This window comes from Larus michahellis, chromosome 2, assembly GCF_964199755.1.
Source record: "Larus michahellis chromosome 2, bLarMic1.1, whole genome shotgun sequence".
NCBI classification, from domain to species: domain Eukaryota; kingdom Metazoa; phylum Chordata; class Aves; order Charadriiformes; family Laridae; genus Larus; species Larus michahellis.
Window position 1 is genome coordinate 3,859,768 of NC_133897.1, and position 23,470 is coordinate 3,883,237.

Genomic DNA, 23,470 nt, shown 5'->3' on the forward strand with positions numbered 1-23,470 from the left:
ATAGAGAACCATATGAATGAGACAGGGTTATAGTGACATGAGAGATTGTAGCCTTGTGTTTAGTTTTCCTTTGCAGATTTTCTTTCATTAATATGCCTAACTTCTTTCAAAATCTGTATGAAGTTCCAGCATCCAAAAAATCCTCTTGCAGTGAGCTCCACTGTAGCTGGTAGTTCTACCTGTAGGTTCAAGCATAAAGTGTATTTACTGTGTTGAAGAGAGAAACTACCCGGGAAGGGAGGCTTGTCTAGAATAAAACACAATCCCAGGTTTTCCATGCAAGTATGCGGAAGGCAAACACACCACACTCAGTTATGGAGAAAACCCCAAATCAATATTTGTCTCTCTGATTTCACAGCCCGAGATATCAAGATTGTTAAACCACTGGAAGATGTGGAAGTGAATGAATATGAGAGCGCGTCTTTTGTCTGTGAGATTTCGCATGATGAGGTCCAAACCCAATGGTACAAAAATGACAACAAGCTGAAGGCTGCCGACAATATTAGAATGCGTCAAGATGGTAGGATGTAAAAGGGGGATCTCGTTCTCAAATGGGGGTGGGTTGGAGTTAGGTGCTGGTAGGGGAGACTCGGCAGAAGGGTCTGTCCTCCAAAATCAGTTAAGAAGCTTCAGCAGAAAGTTCCCTTTTGTTTTGAGGCTGCAGCTAGGCTGGGACAGTCACATGGTGGGAACCATAATAAGGCAAATTTGGTGTCATCCCACCATCCCATGCTGCCAGCAGTGGGTGGGAATTTGTATCATCTGACAGTGGGTGGGGTCCTCTGTTTCAAGTCCTTTCCAGATGGTGGGGACCACACTCAACCAGCCCTTGGAGGATCTGAGGTTAGGTTATCTTTTTAGTACAGGGACGTAGCCATAGGGGAAGGGTCGGCGTTGCTGCCGTGAGAGCAGGTGGTGATGCACTGAAACCAGATGAATGATGCTCAACCTGGCCGTGTGCCTCAGAGAGTGAAGCTGTTTTGCTCAGGAGAAACTATGTCTGCTTGTGTCTCTGTTCTCAGGAAAGACCTATTCACTGACTTACACGCGGGTCCAAGTCGAAGATGCAGCAGAGATCAAATTTGTAGCGGAAAAGGCAGAATCTCGTGCCCAGCTTACTGTAAAAGGTAATTATGCTTCTCATGCTAATACTGCTTAAGTGCTCTCACGTTACAAACCAAACAACTTCCTTTACTTTTAATGTCAAGAAGGTTAAACAAGACCTAGAAGTTTCAGGGAAAGAAAAATTCCTGCCTAACTCACTGAATGTGAAATATCAGCCTGGGAATTTACTTTTGCAGTTTATTTTCTCAGGGGGTTGGTTTTGTACCTTAAGACATTAAAAGTCATGTTTGAACTTCAAGGGTCAAAAAGCTGTAGCTTGAGTTTCTCCTGCATTCTCTCTTTTTGGTGTAAATTTAAAAGTAATACAGCGTCTCTTTTGTGTTTAACTTAAACAGTGTGATAAAGACAGAGGGGAGGAAGACATTGGAATTAACACACTGATGAGGAGCTCAGGAAATCTGAGATCAACCCCTGGCTCTGCCATGGCACTGCTGTGTGGTGTTGAGTAAATTACCTATTATCTCGGCAGTTCAGCCACTCAAGGGGGAAAATAGGGATAAAACGTTTCCCTTAATTAGCTCTTTACTTGCTGTGTGTTAGTTGAGTGCTTAGCGTAGCAGGGATTCCTGTCATCATCCAAATAACTGAACATAAAAGAAATATTGCTAATGAGGTTTTAATTGGCACCTTTCATGGAAACTGATTATTCCATCTTTTTTTACTCCTTTTAGAGCTGCCTGTAAAAATTGTGAAGCCTTTGCGAGATAAGATTGCTCTTGAAAAACATCGGGGATTCCTGGAGTGCCAGGTGTCTCGTGCCAATGCCAAAGTTAAATGGTATAAAAAGGACGTTGAAATTCACCCCAGTGAAAAATACGAAATTGTGAGCGATGGTGTCTATCGGAAACTCATCATCAACGATGCGGATTATCAAGATGAGGACACGTACACTTGTGATGCCTTTGATGACAAAAGCAGTGCTAATTTCTTTGTTGAAGGTAGTAAACCATTTTTTCCCCTTTAGGATGCACTGGTAGGAGGATTGGCCAATTCAAAAAGCCCTTGTCATTTACTTTGAAAACACAATAGCACTTAAAACTATTGTAATTCTGTGTTGAGTTCTTCTTGAATTCATTTGATATTGTTTATTTTTAGGGTGATAAGTGCAGGATCATCCTGTAAAATGAATATATGATATATTCTCCTAAGGAAAGTGATAAAATTCCTGTTCCAGCGAAGCTGATCAGATGTGCTGGACAAAGTTTGTTGTTCAGGGAAAAGTTGCTGTAGCTAATCAGTCTCTTTCCTATTATCAACATCTGCATTTCAATGAAAGTTTTTTTTTTCCCCATTTTATAGTGCCAAGTGTTTGATATCAGGATAGGAAGGTGGCCTTAGAAATAGGACTGGGAAACAGGAGATCCAGATTCTCCTGAGGCTTTCTCACAGTCTCACTGTCTGACCTGTGACCAGCAATATATGTTTATTTTTATGGAAAAAAAGAAAGGATGTTTTAAGGCATTTTGAGCCAGTAAGTGTAGTATTCAAATGCCGAAAGAATGGCATGAGTGTACAGGATGCTAATGAAAGCGTTCTTTCGTGACTCCTAAATGCCTGCTTTATCATTCTATCCTTCATCCAGAACAATCCATTAATATCGTAAAGGAGTTGTGTGATGAGGATGTGACTGAGCCAGAAGAAGCCAACTTTGAATGTGAGATATCCATTCCATCCGTGAAACCGCCCAAATGGTCTCTACGCGGAGCGGTCTTACAGGCCGGCAGAAACATCGTCGTGCAGCAAGAAGGCACCATCCACCGGCTGACGATACTGAAAACCAGTGCTGACATGACAGGCACCATTCAGTTCTCCATTGGCAAATCAAAATCCACAGCAAACCTGCTTGTCAGAGGTAATGTGATACGGCCTGGGCTTGAATTAGATCATGAGAGATCCTCCCTCTCACAGTCCCTGGAAAGTAATTTTTCATACGTACTGCCTAATGTGGAGGCTCCGCTGGCTGGGGTCTTGGAAATGAATGTGTGCCTGGAAGATGTGCTTAGTTCCCAATTACGAGGTTTTGGGCACAATGCTGGATGCACTAAACAAGGCAGCAATGTCTCAGGAAGGGATCCAATTAAATGAATTTGGAGTGCCTGATATTCCAATCTATTGAGCTAAGGCTGGTGGTGTTTGTTTCTTTTCCTTGACTTTACCAGAGAGAACAAAACATGCAATTTGCCAGGAGAGTTTATTTTGTCCCATTTCTGAACTAGGCAAGTTTGATAGCTCATTTACTTAATCCATTTTGTCATTGACTTGATCTGGGACAGAGCTTCAGGGCTTTTTATCTTCTGCTGTCACCACAGTAAATATCTCCAATTGCATCCTGAAGTCCTTGTTTTGTCTTTAATTCGCTTTTACTTGCATAAATTCCTCAATTAGAGAGCGATTCAGTAAACACGGAAACCAGAACCGGACTATGCATTTGGTAGTTAATACACAGTATTATCTTACAAAACCCAGCATTCCCTGTAGATCGTCATGTCGGTTTAGCATCAAATCAGCTCTGTAACAGGAACCTATAGCATCCTCTGAGCAATTCACAAAATGGTTGTGAATGACATACATGAAATTAATTGGCATGAAATACATATTAGAAACTTTCCTCTTCTTCGCATGTTGCGATAGGTCAAGGAGTAACGGTTTTAAAATAAAAGAGGGTAGATTCAGACTAGATATAACGAAGAAATTTTTTACAATGTGGGTGGTGAGGCACTGGCCCAGGTTGCCCAGAGAGGTGGTAGTTACCCCATCCCTGGAAACATTTGAGGTCAGGTTGGACGAGGCTCTGAGCAACCTGATTGAGTTGTAGATGTCCCTGCTCATTGCAGGTGGGGCTGTTCTAGATAGTCTTTAAAGGTCGCTTCCAACCCAAACTATTCTATGATTCTTTCCCAACCTACTTTGCAGATTACCACATACAGATTACCAGGAAGATGGAGGACAAGACAGCTCTGGAGCGCCATTCCGTCATCCTGTCTTGTGACTTCAGGCCTTCTCCAAAGGTCGTGAAGTGGTTCAAGGGCCACACGCCCATCGAGCCCTCTGAGAAGTACAAAATCAAGCGGGAGCAACATTCAGCAGAGCTCAAGATTTTGAAGGTGAAGCCTGAAGATGCTGGTGTGTACAAGTGCAGGGCTGGAAACGCCGAGACCGAAGCCACGCTGACTGTTGAAGGTACAAGTGCTTTGCAAGAGGGAGGCTTGCCTGTTGCAAAGATATAAGGAAGAAATGTTTTATGATGAGAGTGGTGAGACACCGGAACAGGTTGCCCAGAAAGGTGGTAGATGCCCCATCCCTGGAAACATTCAAGGTCAGGTTGGATGGGGCTCTGGGCAACCTGATCGAGTTGAAGAAGTCCCAGCGCAATTCAGGGGGGTTGGACTAGGTGACCTTTAAAGGTCCCTTCCAACCCAAACTATTCTATGATACCTTTGTGATTCAGTACTTTAATCTGGGTTTCTTTTCTTAAGTAGAGGTAGAGTCCCACAGTTCTCTTCTGCTAATTTTACGTAAATGCAATACCTTAAGTGAACTGTGCTGATATTCCATGATACGGAAACCCAGCGCTTGCCACAAAGCAGGTAATGCATGTGGAAGGGCACCATATGGGTAAGGCAGAAATTCACGTGTCTTTCTCAGGGCACATTATTTTCCGTTTCATCTGAGGAACTAGAAGTCTGGTACTTCTTGCTAAAAAATTACCCTTTATGTTAAACTGCTACAGGCCTCTGATTCTGGTGATCTTGGTAGTGGTTTTAAATTCCTGGCCACTGTGTCAGCTTTTATAACTGCTATAAATTTGTTATTCATAATGATGTTTTGCCTCCTCCTGGTATGGCACTATTTTCAGCCAGTTCTTCACCTCTGGTGAAACTGTAAGAAAAGATGATCATTGTGACACTTTCAGCAAGACTTGTAGGTGAGCCACTGAATGATTTCCAGAAGTCCAGAGAGCAGCTCTTGGTAAGAGTTTGGCCTTACAGAGGTCCATCCAAATGACAAAATGATTTAATACTCCCAAACCCTCCACCGAGTTAGCTCGTCCTTGAGAAAACAGCATTTCATGAGTGGAGAAACTGCAGAGGAGCCTCTGGCCAAGGACTGTGAAAGAAAAGAACTCAGTCCTGTTGCTCCTGAGCTAAGCAACAATCCTGTTGCTTAATTTCTTTGTAGTTGCTGTTTGTCTTCAACCCACTGTCTTCATCTCATTCTCTGTGTTTTCCTGGCAGGGAGTCAGGGATAATTTAGTTATAAAGTGCATGTGTGTGGTATGGGCAGTGACAAGCACACAGGGATTAGAGCTCTGTGGGATACTTAGACGTCACTGGAATGTCATTACCATTTTAGAAAGAATTACTCATTTTTAAATTAAAAAGAATAAAAAAGCAAAAAAGTTTCATGAGTAAAAAAAGAGAGTCGAGGGCTCTAACAATATGGTCTTTTTAATGGATGTTTTTTTTGTTGGCCTAAATGCAGAGCCAAGTAAATGAAACGTAATGACCCACGGTGTGACAGGGTCAGAGACCAGACTAAACCGTCTAATGAACTCTAAACACTATGAAATATGTTTGTGGTAACAGTGACGATTGATGGTAACAGTGGTGACGGTGTACCTTGGTTTCCTACAGCCCGCAACGTAGAAGTACTCAAACATCTGCAGGACGTGGAAATTGAAGAAGAGAGTTCCGCTGTCTTCTCCTGCGAGCTGTCCCACGACGATGAGGATGTGGAATGGTTCCTCAACGGCACCCTCCTTTACACCAACAATTTCAATGACATCAGGAATGTTGGCAATTGCTACACGCTGACGATGAAGCAGGTCAAGCCTGAGGATGCTGGCACAGTGACAATGAAGTCAGACAAAGTGTCAGAGAGCGCACGTCTAAAGGTGATAGGTGGGTCATCATCACACCCTCCTGAATCTAAATTAGAGACACAAAGGAGCTATTATTTACCGTATCCATGGAGCAATCTGGCTCGTAAGCTTCACCCCTCTGGGGCCAAGTAATAAGTGTGCAAGGGCTTTCTTCCAATGTGAGTTTTTACTGTAGCTAATGATTGATTTTTCTAAGGAAGACTGTTTTGGTCTCATGACAAAACTTTCCCTAGCTACTTGGCATCCTTTTTTTTTTTTTTGTCATCAGGATAGTCTCGAGAGCAACTTCCTGTACTTGTAGGTCTCTTCAATGGTATATACTCTATAAACTGTTGTCTATAAGGATTTTTGTCTGCAAGAAGCTGAGTTCCAGGTGTGCCCTACCCTTGGAGGTACACTTTAGTTACATCAGTTCTGGAGTTGAACTGATTCAGCAAAGAGAAGACAGTTTGTGACTGTCCTTAATATGCCTTAAAGTTTAGCCACACATCTGGGTTACTGTGGTTTACCATGTTCTTGTGCATCAATTAAGCCACAGTATGTTGCATGAATTATTTTAGGTATGTTAGAAACACGAGTTAAAACTCTTACCAAAATTTCAAAATCACATTTTCTTTGTCGTAGTGATTTGTTATCTTAAATTAACTCCTTCGTGTATCTGGAAACATGAGTGGGAAATGTTCAGAGCCGTTCTCTCCGGAAGTCAGTCTGATGTCCTCCATAGCCTCTTGGAGAATAATCTCTCTGACTTCCTTTGCATTTTGCCTCCTGATCATGATTAATTTGTTCTTCTCACAGTATCTGAATAATTTGACTCTTTTGTCCGCTCAGAGAATCTGAAAGATTTCCACTTTCTTTCTTTTATGTCTGGTCAAAAATTTCCCCTGTATAAATATCTTCAGTGTCAAATATATTTTAAATTAGGGAAAGGGAAACAATAACAGAAAAAGATGCAGAAGCAAAAATGTTCAGGAGAGTGAGGAGAACGTGCAGCATATCTCTTTTTTATCACCGCTCCTACTGCACAAATCCTGCTTCATGAAAAGGCAGTGCGAGCCCTTGGCCCTTAGAAGACCTACCTCCCAATTACTTCTCTTCACACACTTTGCCTCTAACCACCTGACCCCTTTCCACTTGTCGACTGCTGTAAGTAGAAAGGATGTTCCCGGAGAACATTTTCTGCTCCTCCACCATGTAGACAAGTGCTTCCTTAAGTCTAGTCTATCTTGTTGAGTAGCTGTTCTGTAGAAGCGTGAAGCCGTCCCTCTGGCCTTCCATAGGGCCCTAGATGACTGGTCCAAGCCCCGTTCCCCGTGACGTGACCTCCTGTGCCTGACAGATGCCTCAACACAGAGAAAAAGGAGGCTTTGCAATCTCATAGGTGTGCAGTTGTAAGAGAGGCCACGATTACAGCACGGAATTTCACTACCTGTTCATTGCAATGCAGGCTGCATCTCTGCCTCCCTGCACCCTCCTCTTAATAAATTCTGATTTCCCTAAAGCACGTTCCAGTCATGACGTGTGAGACTGCATTATGTTCTGCATTGGTATCAGTAGCAAATATTTGATAGTGACTGAAAATGTCTCAACTTAAATATCCTGGTTGTTCTTTGTTTTGCCCCTTAACCTTCAGAGAAGCCTGCTGTCTTCATGAAGTCCTTGGACGATGTTTTTGGTGAGGAGCGAGGTGTGATTAAACTGGAATGTGAAGCCTCCAAAGAGAAGGTCAAACCTGTTTGGAAAAAGGATGGTGTGAATCTCACTTCTGGTAACAAGTATGAGCAGATACAGTCTGGGAAGACCCTGTGCCTCCTTATCCATGACCTTGAAAAGACAGATGCGGGTCTATACACCTGTGATATTGGCACTGATGTTGCCAAGTCAAAGGTCAGCGTTCAGGGTAAGTATTGCTGTCGATGGCCAGACAAGGGGTGCAGCAAATGTGAGTGGGCTTGGTCACTTTGTCTCAAATTTACTCTTCCATAAGCCTCACATAATATAGTGACATCTGTTACTGTTTGATGTAAGTGTATCTGGTGTTTCAGTGAAAATCACATGTCAAGAACATAGCGACAATGTTTCCTTCCTAAGCATCCTTAAGGTGCAGAAATCCTCCCAGAAGAGCAAATAATTTCTCAAAATAAAACCCCCAAAACAAAAAAAAAACAACCAGCCACCAAAAAAACGCCCAAAAAAACACCCAAGCAGCTTGTGTTTCACACTTTTGAGCTATTAATTCAGAGTCCGTTGTGGGAACATAAAAGTAGGACAACATTGTCTGTTGAAAAACCCAGCAGTTCAGCCTGTCCTCTAATCCTTGTGGCTGGGTTTTTTTATAACTTTGTGGGGATTCTGAGTGGATAATGTCTGAGAAACCCTTCCCATGTCAAATACATCTGTGCAGTCCTGTCCTGCCAGTCCTACAGATAAACCAATCTCATGAGATGAAAACGTCAATACTACTACTCGTGTTAATCATGCAAGATTTTTCTCCTTGTATTAACCTACTTTTTGCTTTCCAGAACTGAACATTGGCATCACCAAACGGTTGAAGAACACCGAAATCCAGGAGGGGGAAGATTGTACTTTTGAGTGCATTTTGTCCCATGAAAGCATTGATGACTTCAACTGGACGCTGAACGGGAACAAAGTGGAAAGCGGTGGGCGATTTAAAGCCTCTAACACGGGTCGGAAATATACGCTCAATATCAAAAGTGTGATTCCTGATGATGCTGGGGAAGTCATTTTCACTGCCCGTGGTCTCACCTCCAAGGCTTCTCTGGTTGTGAAAGGTAATGAGATCAGAAAGGTTCTGGGGTTTGATTTCTTGGGTGTCTTTTCACAAGGTATATCAGTAAACCGTGAAGGCGAACTCTTGTTATCATCAAGGTGAACAGCAGCCTTCTCTGTGAGCCTTGAAGCATTGAGAATTTTTCTTAAAAACAAGTGAAAGGCTGAAATTTTAACAGATGTTTAAGATTTGCAGAATACACTGCATAGTCTGATTGTACAGACAATTGCTGCCCAGACTGTGCGCGACTGAGATAATCACCCAGGGATCCCTGGGGAGTCAGAGGAGAGAAGAAATAAGTAGTTTTCAGACATGGTTCGTCATCCAGTTAGTCTTATTTAGGACAAAATAAATAGTTTCTTGAATTCTATTGCCTGTATTTAGCAGATTACTGCTGGCAGTGGAGTGAGTGCCTCTGCTACGTATCTCTAGAGCATAGATGTCTCTATTTAGTGAGGTAGATCCCACCCTAAGTGCATGCCTACGGTAGCTTCAGTGATGGCAAAATGACATCCCCTGAAATGGATGCCATCAGGACAAGTCCTCAGCTCCTGTAAACAATCATTAATATTCACTGAGAGCCCATAACTGCAATTAATTTATACTAAAGAGCAAGACTGCTTTTCCCCTCCCTTTCCTAACATAATATGAAACATTCAGTGGGGAATGTGAAAACATGCTGGATATTTGAATTGTAAAAGCCACAACCATATAGTGATCATGATTTTTATTCAAAGTTCTCTCTTTTTTTTTTTCTTCCCCCCCCTTCAGAAAAACCCACTGAAGTTACAAAACAGCTGGAGGATAAAACATCAGCGGCGGGGCAGGACATCAGCCTGAGCTGTGAATTGTCGAAACCTGACGTGAGCATCAGGTGGTACAAGGATGGCAAAGCAATCCGGAAAAGCCAGAAATATGACTTGCACCAAGAGGGAACACGAGCCGTTCTGATCATCCATGACTCCACGGTCAAGGACAGTGGGGAGTACACCTGTGAGACAGAGGTCTCGAAAACCAAAGCCAGGATCACAGTGCAAGGTCAGATATCTACAGATACCTACGACCTGTGGGAGACATTCTTCTCTCTCTCTCCCTGAACAGGATCGATTTTCAGCTTTCAAAAAATGTCATGGATTAAAAGCTTTTAAATAAAACACTCCAAAAACACCTTGTAGGTGCTGAAGAATCTTATGTGCGATGTAATGAGCCATTAAAAAATAGCAGTTTTAATTAGTCTTTTTTTTTTTTTAATATGGGTGATCAAAACTGTATGCGTTCTGCCAGATAAGATCTCACCAGCACCTGTACAATGGCGTTAAACTTTCCAGGTATCTTCTGGAAGTATTTTATCTTGATATACCCTGCGGCATGAGGTGGACCTGGTGATCTTCTCAGATCGTTTCCATCTTTATATTCTGTGATTCTACAAGGCGGGGCAGAGGGGACTTAAGACCGTTCTGTATGCACAGGACTTGTCTGGGTGACAAATCTCTCTCTCTCTTTCTTTTTTTTTATTTTTATTTTTATTTTTATTTTTATTTTTATTTTTATTTTTATTTTTATTTTTATTTTTCCTTCCAGAAAAACCTAATTATTTTGTCAAGGAACTTTCAGATCTGAAAGTCGATGAAAGTGGAACTGCAGTTTTTATGTGCCAGAGTGAGAAAGCTGCATCCTCTGTGGTCTGGAGGAAAGGCATAGCTGAACTCAGGGCTAGCAAGAAATACGAGATCACACAGAAAGGACAAGTCCTGCAGCTGACCATAAATAACTTGGAGAAAAGTGACAGTGACACTTACACCTGCGACATTGGTGATGCCCAGTCCAGAGCCAAGCTAGTCGTGCAAGGTAGGTATGAGAGGAATATGGTTGTACGTCCTGTTTCAACCTCAGGAAACATTATATGCACAGGCAGATCTATTTCTAAGCATACGGGGAGCAGATCCACTGGTTTCTGGCTCTGTCTCATTCATGATTTATATACACCACGCAGGCCACGTGGACAAAAATATAGCAGGACGTGCTGAGCAATTTGTTGATTTGAAGGAATTACACGTGGAGTACTTTGTGTATGATTTCAAACCCAAAAAACCGATGTGAGGAGAGGCTGGTGTTCCTGCGTGAACGTATGATGGATATGATTCAGAGTGCCTCTTATCAGACAAGGGAAAAAATTATTTTGCCTCCAGGCTTTTCTCCATGTCCCTCGATGCCTCTTTCCAGTAGTGGTTTCTAAGAAGGGAGGGGTGAAGGAGTGCTCCAGGGACGTTTTAGTGTTTAATGTCCCTCTGCACCTTAGAGGTGAAGGGTACAACCCCATGTCCAGCTAAAGTGCAACCCAGAGCTGTAGCTAGAGTTGTACCTAGAATACAACCCAGCAGCTTTTATTTGATGCTATGGGCAGTGAATCACCTGTGGTGGACAACTCTAACAACAGGGGGAGTGTTTAAGAGGAAGGAGTGAGGTCTGGTGGTTACTGCTTCTCACAGTTTTCTCACTGGAACCCCAACTGGGAGAAACTCTTCAGCTGAAATAGATGAAGTGATGAAGAGCATGGGAGGAACAATTCAAGAATGACCATGTGGAGATGCCGTGGCGGTGTCCACTTATAGTTAGTTATTAAAGACTAGGGGGTAAAGCCAAACTCCTCCACCTCTGATTATCTGCCAGAGCAGCCTTGAGGAGCAAAGAAGTGAGCTTCATTGCCATCATGGCCTCAGGAGCTGAGCTACCTGAATTTGCTGTGAGGTTTCTAACGCCAACTTTTCTGAGTGGAAAAAATACCTCTCTTTCACAAAGCTCAAGAAAAAAAGTTAAAAAAATTCCCTGTACTGGTATTGTAAATAGGAACAACAGCAGATGTATCTTGGTATACAGTGATTATTTTATTTATTTCTTTAGATAGGTGTATATCTATCTGTATCTGCACAGACAGGTTTTCAGGGCTGTTGTTTCTGTTTCCTTTTCCTAAAGCTGCAGTCAGACACTGTCTCCACTTCCCACTGCGTTCATGGTTGAAATAAGATCAAAGAAGGTGGGGGGTGGGTGGTCCTATCCCATAGAAAGCAAGTCATATTCGCTCTAGAAAAACAGAGGGGTTGCCATGGGAGAGATCATCTTCTTAGTGTTGTCTAGAGCCCGGTGATGTGATCAGAGCTGCATCCTTTCAGCCTTTCCAGGTAGTTCCATTAAGAGAAACTTTATAACACTGGATTTGCGTTGTACTGGCTACTTATTCTGCTATATGTGTTCTGCTGCTTTGAAGTTGTCTTCCTCCTATATTGCTGTGTGTCCAGTACATATTATCTTCCCGTGAATGTTTTTTTTATGTTCAGTAACAGGGGAATTGTGTTGTAGTCTTCTGTATCATGAACATATTTCTTTTTTGAATTACTCACATGGGAAATCTTGGAGTTTTCCATATCTATTTTCATGCTAGAAAGTGAAGATTCCAGTAATTGATATATCTATGTTCCTTTCAGGCCAGAAAGTGCTAATAACAGAAGACCTGGAAGATGTCACTGTGTTAGAAGGAGAATCTGCCAGTTTCAAATGCAGAATCTCTCCCATAGACTATAGCAAAGTGCAGTGGTTTTTGGATAAAACCCCACTCCATACCAATGAACTTAATGACATCCAGTCTCAGCCTGGTGGATATCACCTGCTAACGTTGAAAAAACTCTCACTGAAGGACTCGGGGGTCATTACATTTGAAGCTGGTGATAAGAAAACATCTGCCAGTTTGGTTGTTAAAGGTAATTCAATCATAAGAAACTACAGGAGAGGAAAGACTGCGTAGAAATAAGTACGGGTTAATGTGGGTAGGTGAAAAAAGGAACAAAAATGCTACAAATTTGGCCCCATCATATATGTATATGTATATATTCAAGAGCAGCATTACCTATATAATGAAGCAAGGGCTGGGGAGTGAACACTTTGTAATCCTGGACAACTCTCCGAGTGTTTATTGGACCCTAGATGGGAATGTTATACTGTAGTGATGCTACCTTGGATGCCTGGTCCAGTTTTCCTTGAGCTGAGCCAATAGGGTGATGATAAATGAGGAGAAAACAATTATTTTTTTAAAACAAAAAAAAGTGCAACCGATAAGTTTTTGATTTAGTTTTCATTGTTCAAAAGGCAACATTATGTGTGCTCTCTGCTATTCGTGGTTGACAGTGAATTGTTGTCTTGGGAAAAGTTAAACTGAGTTAAAACTGCAGTCTTAGTCTACTTCTATAGCGAGGGGGGAAAATGAATGCCGAACAGCCCAAGAGTGCAGGATCGGAGAGGTGTTTTCTTACTGGAAACATAAACATTTCTCATGGCCCCCAGTCTCCACGGTGTCAGATCATATTCTCGTTCTTTTCAGAATCACTATGTTTCTTGCAAAGAATTTTTTTTTTTCAAAATTTGAAAATTTGACCAAATTTTGCTGTACTACAGAAATGTGAACAGATTTATTTATTTATTTCTGAAGGCAAATGAAAGGTCTTATTTGCAAAAGGCTGACTCCTTTTGGTAAGGCTAACATGTGATGCTATGGTACCAAAACCAGGTTTTGGGTTTTCTGATTGATTAGATTGTTGTGAATGAAAAAGCATTAAGCTACGGGGGATAAGATCTACCTTGGCCAATTTAGCTATTGGTATCAAGCTTAGACTACTTCTATAAGCTGTGTAGAAAGAAAAGCACTTCCAGAGAGCGGTTAATCTCTCTCCTAATGACCCATTTTGGAAGTGAATATCTGTTTTCTGGAGGTGTCTATCATTTCCCGGAGGTTATAGAGACACCCTACATGACCAGGCTGGGCTATCTGCCTGGTTTTCAGATGATACATACTGATGAGATGAGACCTGCGCTAGATGTCTGGCTTCAAAAAACCTGTATTGCACCTCCCTTCATGCAGAATTAACTTTTCCGCATTCAGTTAGAAGGTTTAAACTAATCAGCTCCCATGGAAAAGGTTTTAGGAAAATCGTGTCTCTGTCTTGTTCATGTTTATCAAGATGCAGGAGAGATATTATTTATGTTCTTCAGCAGGGCTATTTTCTTCTCAGTTTCTCTCAGATGGCGTTAGGTACTTCCTAAGCAACTCTTTATGGCATGACCGGTGCCTGCCTGAGAGCTTTATAGTCATGAACACCGAATTATTTGTTACTAACCTTGACCTGTAATTTTGATACAAGTAATCTCGGATGTAAATCTCACAGATTACTTGTGAACTGAAAATCCACCCCTCTTCTGAAACATCTCAGACGGTTTTTATGTGATTCTAGAGAAGCCCTGCGTCTTCACAAAGGAGCTGGTTGATACTGAAGTCACTGAGGGAGAGGATGTGATCCTTCACTGTGAAACCTCCAAATCAGAGAGCCCTGTAAAGTGGTGCAAAGATGGGAAGAGCCTTAGGAATTCTTCCAAGTATAACATCAGCCGGTCGGGATTTGAAGCCAAGCTTGTCATTCACAGGGCAGAAGAAAGAGACAGTGGCAGATATGAGTGTGAGGCTGGAGCCGCTAAAAGTAGTGCGGTTATTACTGTCAAGGGTAAGAATATTTGGAGTGATGGTTTGGGTCCTAACTCGTCATCTAACACCGAGGTCAGAGTAATAAATTGAAATGATAAAAACATGAAACTATACCGAAAAGGAACCTCATGTCTTTGCACCGCAGCGCAGGAGAGGTTTTCCTCAAGTCCTCTGGGACAGCATCCCAGAGAGGTACAGAATGTGAAACAGGAAAATCTTTCATCTTAACCTGATGTTAGCTTGGTGAAAGTTAAAAGCCTAAGCTCCCTGGAGCAAAGAGCAATGCGTCAGTAAAGAGTGGGCATCTCTGTAGGAGATCCACCCAGCCGAAGAGGTAATCCAGAGAAAGGATGAATTGTCTTCTGAAGCTGTCTCCACTGATGGCTCTCTCCAAGGAGGCAGCTCATTCACCCACGTTTGTCTGGGTGATTGCTTTAGGCAGACAAATTTATTAAGTAGTGCACCCAAAGTTTTTATTCCAAAGATTGGGAGATTGCAAAGGCAGGATGGGTGGTACCAGAAGGGTTGTTTTCTGAAGCGTTGTTGTCTGAGCTGGAGAAAACGTTCTCTTAGACACATGAGACTTTAATTTACTTCCTTTGAGCATTTTGTGTAAGCACCACATATGTTAGGTAAGCGTTGGGTCTGAACCAGGCTCATCTGCTACCCACCTTCTAATTGCTCAAGCCTGTCTTGAGTCCCTGCTCCAGTCTGACATTGAGGAGGACCGTGGTTCCTGTGAGCAAAATTGCTCGTTCACATGGGCAGGTTTGAGCAGATACAGGGAGGCTGTTAATGGCACAGTCTGGGTTTAGCCTGGCCAGGGCTATCCTGCATGCAGCTCTTAACATGCTCTGGAGGGGCTGATCCAAAGCTGCACCTGGATTAGAGAAGTCAGGGTGAACAAAAAGCATTTGAGTTGTTGGAATGGAATTGTCAACCTGAACCTCAGAGCATGAAAAGGAGAGGCAAGATGCTCACGGTATTTATCTAGAGCACAAAGAAACAAGTCAACGTAAGGCTGAGATCTGCTGTGCAGGGAGAGAGAAGACCTTGATCATATAACAAGAAGAGAGGTGATGGTTAACGGTCCAGATTTGCTATGTCTTCCATTAGTGCTAGGATGCTTTCCCAATACCTGTTACATAAAGAAGAAAGATCTGTGCAGACTTTAGTAGGACCCAGATCTCAGCCATGATGAAGAGGAATTTTTCTGCTAGAAAAACCCCTGCTCATAATGAACGTTAAACAGCAGCTTCATTTTCCCCTTCACAAAGAACGGTGTTGGTGGATGCAGGATTCAAACACATGGATTCAGATCACCAGTAGGTGGGAAGGAGTCAAGTCATAATGATGCCCACAACAAATTACAGTGTTGTAGCTTTCCTTTATCTATTAGGGTCACATCAGAACAGCAGAATGCAAAAATAGCAAAAAAGAAAACAAGTCAGTAGCCACATGACACCGAGTGTCCCAAAGTGGAGGTAAAGGAATAATAAGCTGTAGTTTTTCAACAGCCGCAGGACAGCTGCATCACAGACCTTGCTGTGATGAAGTAGCTGACTTGAATATTTGTAAGACAGCAGAAGCTAGGAAGAAATTAGGGGTTTTTTTCATGACTTGAAGGGAGAACACTTCAGTGGAGGTTTTTTCCCATTAAGTGCCTTCTCTACACCAGCTCACCTTAAAGCCTTGAATCCCAGGCTGTGATAGAGCCTGCACAGGAATCTCCACAGCGACCCCGTCACGTACAGCTGTGCTTTCCTCTCTGTGTATGCTCTGTGCTGTTTTTAAGTCAGTATTCATGTCTGATAAAAATATGTTGTAGGGGTTTTTTTATAAGTCAGTACTGCTGGTAATGACAGAAAGCGCTTTGCCATTTCTTTGTGTCCTCTGTGTTATGTGCGAGTTGGCCTCAGTAAAGTTTTATGGTTTTTGTGCCAGTGGTCCAGCTCTGGCCATCCATCTGCAACCCTGCAACACGCTGTTTGTGTCATTAATAACAGGGCAGAGTCTGCCCACTAATGCTAATAATGACAACAGTAGTAGTCGTGATGTCTTCAATAGCACAGATAGTGGTTGAAAGGAAAAAAAAAAAAAAAGCATATGGTCTCAAATATTTTTTTACTGCTGTAGAGAGCTGACAGCCAGATGTGAGCTGTAAGAATCTGTTTGTTAGCGCTTTTCTGTTCCTGTGGGTTTCTATCTGACTAGCAAAGTCTGAAACAAAATAGAAAAAGTGATTTCCAATCTCATGTGTTTCCTTAAACATCTGCAATGGTCTTTTTTTTTTTTTTTTTTTTTTTTTTTTCAGAAATGCCAGTCCTTTTTAAGCAAGAGCTCCAAAACGAAGAAGCTAAAGAAGGAAAACAAGTCAAGTTGACCTGTGAGCTCAGCAAACCCGATACCCCAGTGAAATGGATGAAAGGAGACACTGTCCTCTATGCCAGTGAGAAGTATGAATTTAAGCAGTGCGGCACTGTGGCAGAGCTCATTATTCGAGATGTCAAATCCGTAGACTCTGGGGAATATACCTGCAGCACGGGGGAACTGAAGACCACTGCTCGGGTGAAAGTAAACGGTAGGCAGAGTTAGATACGTTGCTACACTTTCTTAATGTGTTGCTTAATTGTTCTTCTATTAAAAAAATCACGTAGTAGTTCTTTTTTGTGGCAGTGCCATCGACAAATTCATACGTAAAATTTAAAGGTAATATCACATTCTTGTAAACACCTGCCCATATTTCATTCACGTGATCTGATCTGACATTACACCTCTAGGATTTTAAATCTGTAACTTCCCGCTGAGCAAAAAATAAGTAAGTGCAAAGGGTTCATTTTCCATACCCTACACACCATAGTTCCTGACCTATCAGCTTTTTTTACACGGCTGTGATTAAGATTGGAGTTAGGGTTGGAGACCAGGATCATGGCAGCACAAGAAGAACATGAAAACATAAGTCAAATCCAGTCCCTGATTAATGTTTAGACATTAAGACAAACTCCCAAAAGCACCCTTTTTTAAAGGCTCTCAGACACCATCTGCGCACCCCAATGCCATTAAACAAATGCAGTACCTTCAGTAATATAGCAAAAGTAGTATGTGCCGGAGCAGAAAATAGGAGAGATATAGGGCATCAATGCTGTCTCAGAGCCCTGCAGCAGCAGAGAATTTGTTAGATGAGGGTGCTCAGGGCACTCTGAAGGGGTCCTTATTAAAGATAAAACTTCCCCCGTGCTCCTAGGAATCTACAGTGAGATGGTAACATCTTGGGGGGAGATTTCCTCCTCCTCCCAAGCAGAATCACTGATTCCACACAGCCAAGGGAGGGTCTAGGGCTGCTCTGCTCATTTGGAAACAAACCAGTTTTTAAGGGGTGACAAGCATCATGGGGCACTTGTTGCACAGCAGGTCAAGAGGACATGTCCTGATCCCTGGTTCTGTGTTCTAGCTGTGCCTGTCCTTTTTAAACAAGCCTTGGAGAACACGGAGATGGAAGAGGGGAAATCTGTCTCCTTGCGCTGCGAACTCACAAAAGCTGATGCCACCGTGGTGTGGAAGAAGGGAGAAGCCGCGCTCCAGGCAAGTGCCAAATATGAAATGAAGCAGAAGGGGACAGTGGCAGAGCTGGTGATTCATAATGCAGAGCCAGAAGATGCGGGAAGATACACCTGTGACACTGGAGACCAGCAGACCACAGCCCAAGTCAAAATCCATGGTAGGAATAAGACGCCTGCTTGTGACCATTTGTTGTTGTTCTTGCCGTGGTCCTGCTAGCTCCTGCACAGTTAGAGTGAGCATTCGGAGAAAACAAAAAAAGGGGATCAGTACAAACAAAAGGCAGCTCTGGCTGGGTCCATTATGTTCTCTGTTTTCTAGGACAATTACTTCATGCTAAAACATATCAATCCAATATACCCGATAAAAAGATATTCTTTCTTTGCATCTGAAGTAACTGTTTTGCTTTCTGCTCTGGACAGAGGTGTTTGTCTGAGCTCTAAGCTGGAAGGTAAGAAGGGCCTCAGCTACACATTTTGTTAAAGAATATGCAATTCTCTTCTGCACTTTCTCAGCAAGTTTTTCACGCATCTAAGACCATTGCCATTTGGGCAGCAGAAGGGTAAATACCTTGATATTCTAATTATTGGGAAATAATTGTATTGGTTTCATTTCCTCCCAAACTCACGGTGTGCTATTGCAAATACAAGCAGAGTCCTGGAAGTGCAGGTAGGTCAGAGCTTATTAGTTGTGCCAAGAGAATTTGTTTTGGTTTTAAGTCCCATACGAGGTCATGGGTTGGTGATGATGTTCTTAAAATAAAATGAGAACGCTTCATTCCTCAGCCGCCTCTGTGCTCGTCAAAGAAGAGCTGAAGAGCGTGGAAGCCGTGGAAGGTGGGACTGCCACCCTGCGATGCCAGCTGAGCAGAGAGGCCCCCGTGGAGTGGAGGAAGGGGCAGACTCTTCTCCGGCCAAGTAACAAGTACAGGATGAGGCAGGAGGGCACAGTGGCTGAGCTGGTGATCCACGATCTGGACCCAAAGGATGCTGGAGACTATACATGTGTAGTGGGGAACGCAAAAACCACTGCAGCCTTATCAGTGAATGGTAAAAAGTCAGCAATAACCCGTGAAACTCTGGAATGTTTTTGTCCACCTCTTCCCTCCTCCTCTCTGTACATTCCCTCACAACACCTACCTTCATGTCCTGCTTCCACATTTTTCATCCTTCCACTTTTTCATGTTGTCACGTCACTCCTTTCCCCAATCTCCATCCACGATCAGCTTTCATTATGCTGTGTGTTGGACGTGTGTGTGTTGTGTTGTCTTCTTACCTTTCCTCAAGTGAAGGGTGCTCACGTGTGTGTCTGTTTTCCTGAACTAGTATGGAAATATAAGATTCCTTGGGATTTTCTGTTAAGGAGGGTTCATCGCCTTTAATGATGAGGATGAGTTTGTCATTTGTATGCATCATCACAATGCGTACGTTGCATGATGCAAAATCACACATATTTTGATTCCCACAGAACAATTTACTAGAGTTTTGGGTTTTTTTACTGGCCACAAAAAAAAGGCAGGATCCACTTAGAGATGAGGGTGTTGGAATAAGGCCGAGTAGTTATACAATAAATGACAATTCAGCCTCTGACCAGAGATCTGGGCAGGGTCTTGGGTTGCAATCCCTTTTCATTCTGCATCTCTCAGCCCTGCCAGTCCGTTTCAAAAAAGACCTGAAGAACGAGGAAGCCACCGAGAGCGGGACGGCCACGCTGCAGTGCGAGCTGAGCCAGGCTGTGGGCTCGGTCGAGTGGAGGAAGGACGGGAAGGTCTTGGTGCCAAATGGCAAATACAAAATGAGACAGGAAGGGCGTTTTGTCGAGCTGGTAATCCAAGACCTAGACTTGACGGATGCTGGGAGCTATACCTGCCTGTGTGGAGACCAGAAGACAACAGCTGCTTTGAGAGTGAATGGTAACCATTCTACCCATGTTTCTCATTAAGCCCCAAAATTTGCGTGTTTGACAGCATTTGCTGGTCATCTGAAGCTTGGTCAGTGTGACTTCTTAAGAGGTTTCATGTTCGCAGCTCTGTGGTGCCAAAGAGTCACCCTATTAGAGAAAATTCCCTCGTGCTATTTTTTGCTCTGAGACAGCACAGTTATGTTGTATATTGTTTTCTCTAATATATTTCTCTCTAATCTAGTTCTTACCCCTCTTTCATCTCTATCCACCTAGTGGTAGTGCATTTTTGGTTAAATATGTACACTGCAGCCCAGTAACTCACAGCAGAATCCAGTTCATTTCAACCTAGTGCTGATTCCTCCTCTGTTGGTATTGCGTCCTTCAGCCTTGCCTGTCCTCTTCCAAGAAGAAATGTCGAACAAGGAAGCTACAGAGGGGGAGGCAGTCACTTTGCACTGTAAACTGAGCAAATCGGCCCCCGTCGAGTGGAGAAAGGGGAATAAGGTCCTCAAGCCAAGTGAAAAATACAAAATAGAGCAGGAAGGTCCTTTTGCGGAGCTGATGATCCGGGATTTGGATTTGGCAGACGCTGGTGATTACAGCTGTGTGTGTGGAGATCAACAGACTATGGCTGCTTTGACAGTAAATGGTAAAAAGAAATTCTCAGCACGTGCCCCAAGTAAACCTGTGTAATTTCCAAACCCTCTTCTTCTTCTTTTTCTCCTGTTTCATCTGGTCCCCATGTACTTTATATCCTCCTGATTAAGTTTTCTATCCTGTTTTCCTTCTCTCTCTGTCCTTTCACCTGATGCCTTCTTGATGTGCTATTTGTCTTCCTAGATGTTCAAATGACAAGTGGAGAACAGGTCCTCAATTTAACACAATCTTCCTAGTCCAGTGTAGCTGCTTCTTTAAAGTTTTCCCCTGGGGATTAACCTAAAAGTGGGAATAACGTTTATGTTTTGTAACTCAGACAGTTACATTTATTGCTCCTAAGAGGAACAAGTTTTCATCAATGCATGGTGTTACACAAGGACTATCATAATGAAAAATTGCCTTATTCTCCTGCGATTCCCAGCCCTTTGTTACCAATTTTGGCTTAACTCTTCAAAAGCATATACTTATCTCTGCAGAGAGCTGACAGCATGTTTGTAACTGCTCTGGTTTAAGGGGCACTATTTATGAAAATACAGACAGCGCAATGAAGCGGGCACTTCTGTAGAACCATTGTTTTTCTCAAGGGAAACGAAATGCTTTGGGTTTCATGTTGAAATATGGCCTCTAAGTTTATCCCTTTGATTTTATGGCGTATAAGATAAAGGATAGCTGGCTTGTCAACTCAGTTTGCAGATAGACAAACTTGTTTTTAAAGGAAGTTTTAAAGTGTGAGGGCAAAAAAAATAAAAACTCAGACTGAAATCTCTTTTGAAATATTAGAGATTGGAACAAAATCCTGGAGTGTGAAGTTCTTGTGGCGTCAGTGACATGCACGTTCAGGGAAATAAGAGAGCAAGTAGATCGTGGGTCAGGCTTTCTCAGGTTTGATGCCGTGTCTGTATTGCATTTACTCTGCAGTCCTGCCTGCTCTTTTCACCAAAAACCTGACAGATGAAGAAGCCACAGAAGGTAAAAGTGTCTCCCTGCGCTGTGAGCTGAACAAGGCTGCTGCTAACGTGGAGTGGAAGAAGGGCTTCAAGACCCTCAAATCAAGTGACAAGTATAAAATGAAACGTGAAGGTGTTGTTGCTGAGCTTGTAATCCAAAATCTAGACACGGCGGATGCTGGAAATTATTCCTGTGTGTGCGGAGACCAGCAGACTATGGCAGTTTTAACAGTACATGGTAAAACAAACAAAACACGACACACACTAAAAGTAACTATCCTGTTTTCTCTGTTCATTTGGACAGACGCCTGGTTACCCTACCATCTCCCTCCCTCTGCCAGACCCTTATCCACGGCCCGCTGATGCCAATGAAGTGCTCCTATTGGTGTCGGTGCAGCTGGGGTATTTGGCACAAGAAGGGTATCAGTGTGCAAGCTCCGAGAAACATGCAGGCAACCCAGATTGTTGCGACTGTTTTAATTGGGGTCCATCATTTTGTTTTCCCCTTGAAAGTTCTTTTATTAGCCTTGCTATTATGCTCAAGCACAATAAAATGGGTTGCCTCTAAGGGACTATGACTTTTAGGGGTTTTAAGGTTTCATAAAATCCCCAAGGATTAGGTTATTCCCTGGAATCTTACTCCCATACTCCATTCCTGGGACAACGAGGTGCTTTTATATGTATGGGCCAGTTGTTATTGCATTCAGTTACTCTCCTATGCAAAGCAAGCCCAAACCTTCTAAGGGATGACTGTTCCCAGGGACAATTTTGATTTTTACCGCAACTGAAGTGTTGGAAAGGATATATGAGTTCAGGTGAAAATATTTGTTTTCCCGTGTATTGAAATGAGCAATTTCATTTCAAACTGATGTTTAAAATGGAACTCCAATGTTTCATTTTCTTTAATGGGCAATGTCTTTTTGTTTGCTTAAGTATGTGAAAACATAGCAAACATCTTCCCATTATGGTTTAAAACATCATATAAGAAAACCAATTTTTTTTCCAGAAATTTCAAATTAGTATTTATTCTTTTTGCTCGAAATTTCCCAGGAAAAAATTGGATTTTCTTCTTTTGTCTGTATTGATTTGCGACTCTGAGTACATGTAAAATATCTCCACAGATCACTGCAAGCACTGAGTCCTTTTCGGGTGATGGCATTTTTTCCTCATTCTGATTCATGAAGACTATTGACAATCTATGTCCTTGTATTGATAAATCAGTTCAAGATAAGAGGGAAAAGGAAAATTAAACATCAATGTTTAATTTTAACTCTTTGGAGCATTACATCTCACTGCTCGTATTGCTGTCCTTCAGCTTTGCCTGCGTTTTTCAAGGAAGGATTGAAGAACAGAGAAGCCACAGACGGCACAACAGCCACTCTGCACTGTGAGCTGAGCAAGGTCGGGGTCCCGGTGGAGTGGAAAAGAGGGAACAAGACACTCAAACCCAGTGATAAATATAGGATGAGACAAGAAGATACCTCTGCAGAGCTGTTGATCCGAGATCTGGAGGTAGAAGATACAGGAGAATATACCTGTGTGTGTGGAGATCAGAAGACCTCAGCTGTCTTGACAGTCCATGGTAAAAAAGTTGTTCAAAAGTTGTTCTCCGTTATGGTAGCAGTATCTCAGGGAGATCCCTTTGCTCTGGGAAGGTCTCTTTCTTGCTTTGATGTTTGGATTCTGTGGCATTTTCTTACTTTGCTGTCCGTGTTTCATGCCATGTCCTGCTGTCCGTCAGTTTGAAACTGATGGCTTTACGGCAAAGTAAAGACTTGTGAGAACTTCTCATCTTAGTCTTCACTTTTTAAAAGTGAAAAAGGCATCTGTGTGTAGGGCCAAAAGTGAGCAGACCTCCAGCAGCCAGCTTGTTCTCAGAGGGTTTGTCCTTGTGTCCCACTGATGTCCGTGGATTTTGGTGCTTAACTTGAAGGAATGATCTTTAAAAACGCTGAGCTCAGTTAGTGAGAGGTTTTCCCATTCAGGAAGGGATGACTGCCCTCCTCTTGTGGGGCTGTGATGTATTCTGCTGAGGAAATGGTGCTTTCCAAAAAAACCCCCAAAACATTATTCTGTATGTC

General features: G+C 42.6%; 1 protein-coding gene across 36 annotated transcripts in view; it reads left to right on the forward strand.

Annotated features, from left to right (window-relative positions):
• The window catches only part of OBSCN (obscurin, cytoskeletal calmodulin and titin-interacting RhoGEF), a 200,607-nt gene that overhangs the window by 64,427 nt on the left and 112,710 nt on the right, over nucleotides 1–23,470 (forward strand). For 19 of the 36 annotated variants that reach the window (XM_074573946.1, XM_074573908.1, XM_074573915.1 and 16 more), the window contains exons 25-43: nucleotides 359–520; nucleotides 1,023–1,127; nucleotides 1,797–2,063; nucleotides 2,708–2,977; nucleotides 4,039–4,305; nucleotides 5,760–6,026; nucleotides 7,641–7,907; nucleotides 8,530–8,799; nucleotides 9,570–9,836; nucleotides 10,380–10,646; nucleotides 12,281–12,553; nucleotides 14,078–14,344; nucleotides 16,640–16,906; nucleotides 17,777–18,043; nucleotides 18,669–18,932; nucleotides 19,529–19,795; nucleotides 20,171–20,434; nucleotides 21,361–21,627; nucleotides 22,705–22,971. In XM_074573946.1, the coding sequence (XP_074430047.1) occupies nucleotides 359–520; nucleotides 1,023–1,127; nucleotides 1,797–2,063; nucleotides 2,708–2,977; nucleotides 4,039–4,305; nucleotides 5,760–6,026; nucleotides 7,641–7,907; nucleotides 8,530–8,799; nucleotides 9,570–9,836; nucleotides 10,380–10,646; nucleotides 12,281–12,553; nucleotides 14,078–14,344; nucleotides 16,640–16,906; nucleotides 17,777–18,043; nucleotides 18,669–18,932; nucleotides 19,529–19,795; nucleotides 20,171–20,434; nucleotides 21,361–21,627; nucleotides 22,705–22,971 (4,812 nt within the window). The remainder of the gene's footprint in view (nucleotides 1–358; nucleotides 521–1,022; nucleotides 1,128–1,796; nucleotides 2,064–2,707; nucleotides 2,978–4,038; nucleotides 4,306–5,759; nucleotides 6,027–7,640; nucleotides 7,908–8,529; nucleotides 8,800–9,569; nucleotides 9,837–10,379; nucleotides 10,647–12,280; nucleotides 12,554–14,077; nucleotides 14,345–16,639; nucleotides 16,907–17,776; nucleotides 18,044–18,668; nucleotides 18,933–19,528; nucleotides 19,796–20,170; nucleotides 20,435–21,360; nucleotides 21,628–22,704; nucleotides 22,972–23,470) is intronic. The other 17 variants (XM_074573928.1, XM_074573930.1, XM_074573931.1 and 14 more) reach the window with 7 other exon arrangements.